The 10701-nt window shown below is 33.1% G+C and overlaps 1 protein-coding gene across 1 annotated transcript; it reads left to right on the top strand.

Moving 5' to 3' along the window:
* The first annotated feature begins 490 nt into the window (after positions 1-490).
* On the top strand, positions 491-9072 carry LOC131639393 (long chain acyl-CoA synthetase 4-like). Its single transcript, XM_058909892.1, has 19 exons — positions 491-832; positions 1346-1409; positions 1528-1617; positions 2011-2067; positions 3388-3436; positions 3791-3867; positions 3984-4023; positions 4106-4200; positions 4649-4816; positions 5019-5129; positions 5279-5366; positions 5557-5623; positions 5803-5878; positions 5976-6093; positions 6453-6698; positions 6825-6964; positions 7593-7775; positions 8260-8379; positions 8750-9072. Exons 1-19 carry the CDS (start codon positions 681-683, stop codon positions 8795-8797), a joined length of 1989 nt encoding a protein of 662 aa, XP_058765875.1. The 5' UTR covers positions 491-680; the 3' UTR covers positions 8798-9072.
* Positions 9073-10701: the final 1629 nt, after the last annotated feature.

Genomic DNA, 10701 nt, shown 5'->3' with positions numbered 1-10701 from the left:
TTATTTTTTATATAATATCAATCTTTCATAAATTTAATTTATACATATTATTAGCATAAATAATTTTTATATTATTTAACATGTTTGACTTTTATTATGACCGTATTCAAAATCATATTAATGTAATATATTTACTGTGCATAATAATTAAATTTATTTTTAATTTATTATTCTATATTATATTTTGTATAATATTTATTATTTTATTTTATTTCCATAAAAATATAATTTTTTCATGTATATAACTTTGATAGCTAAAAATTAAATTATATTTATCCATCTTAAATTGAATCAGAATTAAATTAATTTTCAAATAAATCCGTCTACACAGAAGCTAAAAGAAAGCATGGTAAATTTTCAATAAGTTTACCATAAGAAGAAGAAGAATAGTCAAAATAAATAAATAAAGTAAAAGTATTAAAAAAAAAAGAAAGTCTAACGTTTCAGCACTATTTGCTGACCCATCCAAACCTAATCCGTCTAGAAGCACACTCGCCAGCAAATAAGCAAGCAAAACCAATTCTCAATCACATACCCTACTACCCTACCCTATTACTAATACTATATCGTTCCAAAGTCAAAACTACCTTTCCCATAACTGACGAACTTCCTTTAAACTCTCTCCTCCTTTTTCCGTCTTTCACAAAATTTTCTTGCCTTCTTCTCCTCGATCGGAATCCATGGCGCAGAACAGATTCGTCATTGAAGTCGAAAAAGCAAAGGAAGCGAGTGATGGTAGACCTTCTAGAGGACCTGCGTACCGTAGCATCTTCGCGAAGGATGGATTTCCTGCTCCTATTCCAGGTCTTGATAGTTGCTGGGACGTTTTCCGGTGAGTTTGTTTTTATCACTTCATGCTTAGGAAAATTCAATTCTCTTAACTCTTAACTTTAATTCATGAATATTTGCTGTGGATTTGATACTTACTACAAGACTTGAGTTGAATTGAAGCGTTGTTGCTTGATGTAATAAATGTTTTTATTATCGCAATCAGTAGAGTTTTTAACACTAGATCGGTTGCGTTTAATTTTATTTAATTGTAGTTAAATTTTTAGGCGAACCAGATTTTATTAGTCGGTTTCTCCGTTTTTTTTTTTTTTTTAATTTTGTTCATCATTGAAGAAATTAATATCGTTGACCTTTTTTGTTTGCATGAAGAGAACTTGGATTTGTTGTTTAATTTTTCGATTTATTTTGCATTCAGTCTGGTGTTAATTTCACAATATTTTGTGTTAAATAGCGTATCAGGCCATGATTTAACAACATTGACATGAATTGGGAGTTTTATTGGTTAGATTTTAGTCATTTCAGTTCTGATTGTATAGTGTTTTTTTTTTTTTTACAGGATTTCTGTTGAGAAATATCCGAATAATCCTATGCTTGGTAACAGAGAGATTGTGGATGGGAAGGTAAAGCCTCTGATATTATATGAATAAGTCTTTTGTTTTATGGAATTTTTCTTGCATTTCTTGACTGCTCGTGGCTTTTGGTTTATTTAAATGTGCATTTTATTTTGACATATAATAGGCTGGCGGTTACAAGTGGCAAACTTACAAAGAAGTATATGATTTGGTGATCAAAGTCGGAAATTCCATCCGTAGCTGTGGTTATGGAGAAGTAAGTCTTCTGTCTCTTGATTATCATGAAATCAAACTTTGTTTTGTTTTTCGTTATTTTAATAGTGTCTTATTTATTGTATGATTTCAAGCATCGATTCTCTGTGCATATTGGGTTGTTCATTATTGACCACTTTCAAATACCTCTTAATATATTTCACCGAAAGTATATTATTGATAATGCGTCATGAATAGTTCAATAGTTATTCACTTCACCAAGAACACGATCATATGAGTTCAATTGTTTAAATCTTTTTCACAGTTTTACTTGTAGAACCATACCGGGCAACATTTGTTTTAAATGATTTAATTTTAAACATTTCACATTTAAATGTAATTATTATTTCTCGGGATTTGTTATTTTGAGCTTAATTAACCTATTTCTGGTTTGCAGGGTGTAAAATGTGGTATATATGGTGCCAATTCTGCCGAGTGGATTATGAGCATGGAGGTACATTTGTTTTGAATTTCTTTCTTCTTGGCTGTCTCTTAAAATTTTCCCAATTCTGACCCCCAATCTGACTCTTGCTGCCTGATTGACTCATTCCTGCCTCCCATTGAAGATTTTATTCTTGTAGTGACGCTCGCATTATGCAGCACCGAATTGGGGGAAAGTTTCTTAATGCGTGACCCAGCCCATCCCTGAGTGATTGTGACTTTTTCTCCAAATATTTAGTCAGTTCAGCGGCCCTCGAGAGCCGAGACTTCATTGATGTTATTCATCCTCATTAAGAACCTTATGTCCGACCTAAGTTCTCCAAAAAGTATCCTAAGAGTGGTCCCTCTTGAACCGAGACTTCATCGATGTTATTCATCCTCATTAAGAACCTTATGTCCGACCTAAGTTCTCCAAAAAGTATCCTAAGAGTGGTCCCTCTTGAATGAGTCCAGCTTGCACCACCATGTTTTTTAAGTTCTACACATGCTCCTCCACCGAGTCCATCCGACTTGATGTGGCCAACTTTTCCAACATTTTCCCTCTCGTCTCAACCTAAGCCTTCTTATCAAAGTCATTTTAGTTGCTTTGCCTATCAGTTCTAGGCTTTAATGGTGTCAAAATTGAAATTGGTGGGTTGCAGCGTTTCCCATATTCACAAAATTAAATTGTAAAGCAAGTGCAGTTTCTCTGCCGAACAAATTCCTCCCACCTCAAAGAATTTCCCCGACTCTGCAATCCACTCAATGGAATGTTTCCTTCTCCAGGGCTCCAACTCCTGACTCCAACTCTGGTCATACCAGCAGTTCTTTCAGGATCCGATAGGTCGGACCAATTGTTGGATTTTTGAAAGAGAGAATATGAGCATTGAGCAGTAGTGAAAAGAATGACAATTATTGATCAATGGTTGTAATACTTTTCTAATGGAAAAACTCCCTTCTACAATTGATACAGTTTTGGTTACGATTAATCCCCTTTTCATCTACTTACCATTTTAACCGGTTCCTACCCTATACATCTGTTTTTCCAACTGTCCTTCTCTTATCTCTCCTTTTAACGCCCCCTCTCCTTGATACCATACACTCACTCTGTCTGTTGAGTTTATGTTATATTTGTTCTTTTGTTTTTTTTATATCCGCTGTTATTTTTTTCTATGTCTACTGTATTTTTCTTAGAATGTCTACTTTCTGCAGTGTTCTGCTTTTATTATTTATTGTTCTCATGCTTGTGTGGTGCTGTTGGTGGCCATCCCTGGGCCCCTGACTATAATATTCTTTTGCTAGCTTCTTCCACTAATCTGCTTTTAAGTTTTAACATATTTTCAAATAAGTGCAGGCTTGCAATGCTCATGGACTTCTTTGTGTTCCTTTATATGATACCTTAGGTAAGTGCATTCGTTTAGCATGTTTCAACATAGAGACAGTGCTTTTACTCAATTGAAATTTGGTTTCCAAATCTATAGTACTAAAGACTTTCCACTTGATGTTGTGTGGAAAGTTGCACAATTTCTGTCAATATGGCCTTTTTTGCTAATCTTCACCAAAGTTCAAATTTTGCATAATACTGGTAGAATGTCCTATTATGTTTATATTGACAACCAGTTACAAGAATTTTGTTAGGTTATTTTTACACTTCTCCGAAAATACATGCATCTGTATTACTTTCAAATTCAATTTTTTTAATTTTGAATATCCAAGTATCATTGGCTTTGACACTCTCATACAAATATATGACTTAGGTTCTGGAGCCATAGAATTTATTATATCCCATGCAGAAGTCTCAATTGCATTTGCAGAAGAAAAGAAAATACCCGAGGTTTGTCTATCGAAATAGTCTATTTCATAGTAATTTTTTTTTGAAAGGATCAGAGTTAGGTACACTTTTTAGTCAACAGTCGGTCTTATCCCTATCTTTATTTAAAAAAATTTCAGCTGTTGAAGACATTTCCAAATGCAACCAAATATCTCAGAAGTGAGTATTTTTAATTATCTTCTTTCTTTGCTAAAGTACACGTGCTTTAAAAAGAAGCAATGACTTTTATGTTTTTATACAGCAATTGTGAGCTTCGGAAAGGTTACCCCTGAACAAAAGCAAGAAGTTGAGAAGTTTGGATTGGCAATATATTCATGGACCGAATTTTTAAAATTGGTGGGCTATTCATTTCATTTATTATTACTCTTTCTACTATTACTTTTAAATAAATTTGACATGAAAGCTGTTCCTTCTATAATTAATTGGCATTACTTACAATTGTTTGAGTCTCCTTTGCTTTGCAGCAAAATATATTTTGACTTGTATCACTATCTCGGTCCACTGAAAGTTAGCCTAATTAATAGTGAAATAATGGAAAGAAATAAGTTAATCTGATTGTTACGCAATCAAAGTAAGAAAAATAAGGATGATATCGTGTCAATGGAAACTTATGCGCTGTTTGGTTAGTTGACTTGGGTTAATGTTTTAAAGATACGTATTCATTAGAAGTTATTTTTCTTAACCTCATTACTAGTATCGCTAGCAGAAAGTAATGTCTCTTTTGCTACGTCTATGGATATTTTGTGGTTGCTATTCCTAATTTGATTTTTAATACTTGACACAGGGTGAAAGTCAGAGTTTTGATCTACCTGTAAAAAAAAGAAGCGACATCTCTACTATAATGTATACTAGCGGAACTACTGGTGATCCCAAGGGAGTATTGATATCCAATGAGAGTATTATTACCCTATTAGCTGGGGTTAAGCGGCTGTTGGAGAGTGTTGATGAAAAAGTAAGTAGTTCTCTGTTATATTTTACATGGTACTACGTGAGTGCTCCAATCATTCCCTATAATTAACTTATTTTCATTTCGTTCATGCATATTTAATATATAATTTCAAAGCTTTGGATATGTTTTTTCAGTTTTAAGATACTAAATGCTTACATGTCCTTCTTTGACTCACATAATCTCCCCTCCTTTTTCTTCATTGCAGTTGACTGAGAAGGATGTGTACTTATCATACCTTCCTCTCGCACATATCTTTGATAGGGTCATTGAAGAGACATTTATATGGCATGGTGCCTCGATAGGCTTCTGGCGTGGGGTGAGTATATGTAATACCAGTCGTTACTGAATTATAACTTAATGTGATAATTGAACTTCAGATTTAATTTTATCACCCCAACAACTCAAAGTATGGACTTTGATTGGATTTGAATATGACCTTGTCCATCATATGCACAATGGCTGCAGGATGTTAAATTGTTAATTGAGGACCTCGGAGAGCTAAAACCAACTATTTTCTGTGCTGTACCCCGTGTACTTGATAGAGTGTACTCAGGTATGCCCTTCTGATTGTTGTATGGTGTTGATGATCAAATCATGATCTCAAGAGGACAAAACTACAATTTGAATTATTTAATAATTGAGTGTTTTTTTTCTTTACATTTTTTTCTTATTTTTCTAAGCTGTCAAACCCCTTTTCCCGGCTAGAAAAAAAGTATATTAAGACTTTCAACTCTGGCATGCAGGTTTGACACAGAAAATTTCTTCTGGAGGCTTCCTGAAGAAGACATTATTCAACTTTGCTTATTCATTGTAAGTACTAATGATCTGTCATGAGTCCTCCATCAGATACTAGGAAACCATGGGTTTTCCTTTGTCAAATCACGCAAAATTATCTTAGATTAGTGTTAATTTAATATTAAGTTTCTACATTTAACTATTGGTTGTCCCAGTAAGCATTGCTATATATAACCTCTGAGAATTTATTGCAGCAAGATGAATAACATGAAGAAAGGGCATAAGCATACAGCAGCATCTCCACTTCTTGACAAAATTGTGTTTGATAAGGTAGTAAAATTTACTAATATTTATTACCAGCCCCGGTTTGACAGCAATGCGTTTTCTCTTTTTGGCTAATCATGATTTGGTCTTGCAATTTGATTAGGTAAAGCAAGGTTTAGGGGGTAAAGTACGTGTCATTTTGTCTGGAGCAGCACCTCTATCTGTGCACGTGGAAAGTTACTTACGGGTGGTGACCTGTGCTCATGTCCTTCAAGGATATGGTATGCTCTTTCTGTATTTGGAAATCAAAATTTACTCCCTGCAATGTGCACACAAATATATAGTTGAATCTCCATTTGTATTTAGTCAAGTCTAGTTTCATATTTCAAATGCTAATTATATGATATCAACTGTCCTCGATTAATTTGTGATGAGCTGTGATAATTAACTAATCTTTTTAGTTTCAATGCATGTTGATAGAAATATAAATAGTGTAACTGAAATCTATGTGGAAGTCATTTTGATGTTTCTTCACTCCAATGCAGCATATGTAATGGAGATATTAGAATGTTGACTTCTTTATGACCCTTTATACTAGACTATGGGCTTCACTGACGTGCCTTTGTTGAAATGAAATCAGGTCTGACCGAAACCTGTGCGGGAACCTTTGTCTCATTACCAAATGAACTAGATATGCTTGGAACAGTGGGTCCTCCTGTACCAAATGTAGATGCTTGCCTTGAATCTGTCCCTGAAATGGGTTACGATGCCCTTGCAAGCACACCAAGAGGAGAAATTTGTGTAAAGGGTGATCCCTTGTTTTCGGGGTACTACAAACGGGAAGACCTCACAAAAGAGGTTCTGATTGATGGATGGTTCCATACAGGTTATTTGATTTGATTTGTGTTTTCTAGTATAGAATTATGTAGATACTAGTATTTAAATTGGCTGTTGGGATTCGGGTTACATTTTGATGTTTATATTCTTTTAAATTGAGTGATTTATTCAACAGGGGACATTGGAGAGTGGCAGCCTAATGGAAGCATGAAGATTATTGATAGGAAGAAGAATATATTCAAGCTTTCACAGGGAGAATATGTCGCAGTTGAAAACCTGGAGAATATTTTTAGCCAAGTTCCTTCTATTGAATCTGTAAGTCTTTAGAGCCCTTCCAATAGTTTTAGCGTCCTAGCTTGTAGTGAGATTGCTGCCCATACAGAGTTGAAAAGAGATATTTGACTCATAATACTAGAATCGATTAACTAGTTGGTTCATTATAGAAATACTGCAACTGCGGCCTTGATGGGCTTGAAACAAATCTAAGCAATCTTGAGCAGCTAATCAGCTCAGCTTGATAATTTTCAATTCCGACAGTCAATATAGACTGATCCTCAGTTTATGCAGACACACCTACTTCCAGGCTTGGATATATTTCTTTCTTGCCTAAAATTAACCTGAATTGCATTCTTATTTCTTGCTGGGCATTTAGTTCTATAACTGTACTGAGCTTTTTTAAATTTTCACCAATACTAGTGCATGTTGCCCATAATCGTATGTGCAGTCGTGCACAGGTACTGGTGCATGCTAATCTACTTTACGTAGTGTCAGCATACTGTAGTCCAGCAGGATCATTTGTCAAAGAGATATGACTATTCTAATAGCATATAGCTGTATAATTACTCATTGTGACATTTATATCATGAGGTCAAAAACACAAAAAACAGTCTATACTTTCATCTTCATTTCATGATGGTTTGAACTTTTTTTACTCCTGTCTCAGATATGGGTTTACGGAAACAGTTTTGAGGCCTTCCTTGTTGCTGTTGTTAACCCTAGTAAGCAGGCACTTGAACATTGGGCAGAAGAAAATGGTATATCAATGGACTTTGATTCTCTCTGTGAAGATTCTAGGGCCAAAAGTTACATACTTGAAGAGCTCTCGAAGCTTGGAAAGGAAAAGAAGGTCCGATCTAATTTAAGTTTGTTATTATTGTTCTACTTTGTTATGTATGGAGTGTATGTATGTGTGTATGTCATAATAATAATATTTCACATTAATCTAATGGGGTTTTCCTACAACTCTCATGACTATTTATGATTCCCATGCATCAGTTTTTAATTCAGCCTAATATGAAATATCAACTGTTGAATCATATACATTTAGTTTGAATACCGTAAAAGAGAAGTTTGAAGTAATATTTACATGAAATATTGGCATAATTAACTTGGACTCAATGGCCGGATATATACATTTAGTTTGAATACCAGTAAAAGAGAAGTTTGAAGTAATATTTACATGAAATATTAGGATAATTAACTTGGACTCAATGGCTGGATGGATCAAAATAATTTTGGTCACTTATGCTTGCACTAATTGATTCTATTCTACGTGTAAGCACGAGTACATTTCCTGAAATTTTATGAGATGATGGATTTTTTTTTGGCAGTTGAAAGGATTTGAGTTTATAAAAGCAGTTCATCTTGATCCAGTTCCATTTGATATGGAACGTGACCTTATCACTCCAACATTTAAGAAGAAGAGGCCTCAGTTGCTTAAATACTATCAGGTAAAAGCTGTCAAACTCTCAGGATTTCATTTCTGCTTCAAAAAAAATTATGCTTCCTAGAATAATGGGTATTTAAGTGCAGTTGTAATTGTAAAAAGAACTTTTTTTTCTTCCCAAATAGTTTCATTCATTCTACTGAGAAATATAAATGAAAAAAAGATGTGGAAATCTCATCTTATTGAATTGACTAATATTCTAATAGTCAGATTTTAGATGTCATTTGTTTGCAATTTCGCATGCTATTAGATTTGATGTGAATCATAGTGCAACTGATGTACTCTGTTTTACTACTTTATTTAAAAACCTGGATTCATGCTTAATAGTTTCTATATTCTGAAAGTACTGACTACAATTTTATTTGTGTCCACAGAATGTGATCGATAACTTGTACAAAAGTGGAAATAAACCCCGTACCTGAGAAATGCTTTTGGAGTTGGTGTCATGCCATGTAGATAACCTATTTTCTGCATGTAATTGTACTTGCCTTTCAATTGTTTTCTTTTGGTGACTATCTGCACATATGATTATCAGGAGACTGTTGATTGTACACTCCACCGTGAAGATACTATAATTCTTAGTTCAAACAAATTGTTGGCTCGACCTGTAACAATATTGGTTGCATACTTTTGTAGGAAAGTACAATATTATTTCATTCATTAGCGAAATGAACAATGAAGTAGTTTTTGATATTTACTTGGTGATGTTTTCAAAGATTTATACAATAAACTGTGAACAATGACTGTTTCTTTTAATGTTTATAGTTGATTGGTTTGACACTGATAACTGCAGCACCTTCATTTTGATATTTAATATTTTACAATTTCATAGATGGCATTGTCTTTATCTTAGTAAGATAAAGTGTGTTTGGTAGTGACCACTGCTGCACGCTTCGACGCTCTCTACCGAAAGTTTTCCTGAAGCTACAACTACTAGTTTTTACACACCGTGCAGTCCCACCGTGGATTTTAAATATACCAAACATAGAAGACAAAGTTTGGTTATATTATGGTATTCTGGCTTCTTTTGTTCCTCAGAGTTGGTGGATGTAAAAAACAAATCATAGAAGACGTAATCATGAAAATAATAAAGAATTCTACAACTTGATAGCTGGAAACACATGCTCATAAAGCTGACTTTTCATGCTTGCCCCTGCACATAGCTGTGCTGAATGAATCATCACTCATCATGCACGAGCTTAGATTGAAATGTTACATAACTTTAAATCTTTAATGTTGCTTAATAAGAATCTACGAAAGCAAGAGTGGGATACAAAAATAAAGGATAGAAAATTTTGCGATTTTATACGATTTATGTCATCAATAGTGCTTTCTTATTGTAGTTTTTGTAAAAAAAAAGTTGTTTGGAATCAATTAATTTGGGATTTGGTAAGGTTTGTGTAAGCAAGGCTTTGGCTCTAAGTGATTTTGTATTTCCTGCCATAACACTTTTATAATACAATTCAGTTGTGTTTGTGGATATTTGTAGTTTAAGTAAACTAAAAATATCTTTAAAACATTAGTATAAGTGCAGTAGTTATGCCTTATCTTTAACCTGCAACTTACGTATTTGATTTGATGATGATTCTAATAATATCTCTAAATTAGATTCGTGTTTGAAGGTCTTAGTTGGTTGAAAAGGATTTGAAGGTTTGAGCTGTGAGGAAAATAAGTAAATATTGTAAAATTGACAATTGAATTTGAAGAGAAGAAAAAGTAAAAGTGTTGAAATGAAAATGACACTTGAAATATATAGTATAGATAAAACAACTGAATTTTTTATTAATTTTAAAAACATTGAAAATATAAACGAATTTGAAAACACAATAAGATAATCTTAAATATCTTAAAAGCCTTCAAAATTTAAATACTCGACCATTTATTATTATGTAATAACTTATAGAAAAACGAAAAGACTTAAATAGATAATTACAATGTTTTAAAAAATCAGATCGAAGAGAGACTATCCTCTCATTTTTTCTATTCATTTTCTTTTCCATTACTATAGTTTTGGAGATATATGCAATGCATAAAAAATAAATGTACCTATTAAATGTCACATCATTACCTTAATATTTCTAAAACTTTGGTAATGCACAAAATGGGAAAGAGTAAAAATGGAGAAGATCTTAACTCCAGATCGAAGGTCGAATTGATAAATTTTTAAATTTAAAGTTTAATTAGTTTAACCAATTAAATTTATGGTCGAACCATTTATTAAATAAATTATTAGTTTAAGATTTAATTAGTTTAATTTAAGATTTAATTAGTTTAATCAGTTAAATTTATGGTGGAACTATTTATTAAATAAAGGGTTTTTCTAACC

The sequence above is a fragment of the Vicia villosa genome, unplaced genomic scaffold (assembly GCF_029867415.1).
Source record: "Vicia villosa cultivar HV-30 ecotype Madison, WI unplaced genomic scaffold, Vvil1.0 ctg.002608F_1_1, whole genome shotgun sequence".
In the NCBI taxonomy this organism is placed as follows: Eukaryota; Viridiplantae; Streptophyta; class Magnoliopsida; order Fabales; family Fabaceae; genus Vicia; species Vicia villosa.
Note: the sequence above shows the minus strand (reverse complement) of the source record. Positions and strands in the feature narration are given on the sequence as shown.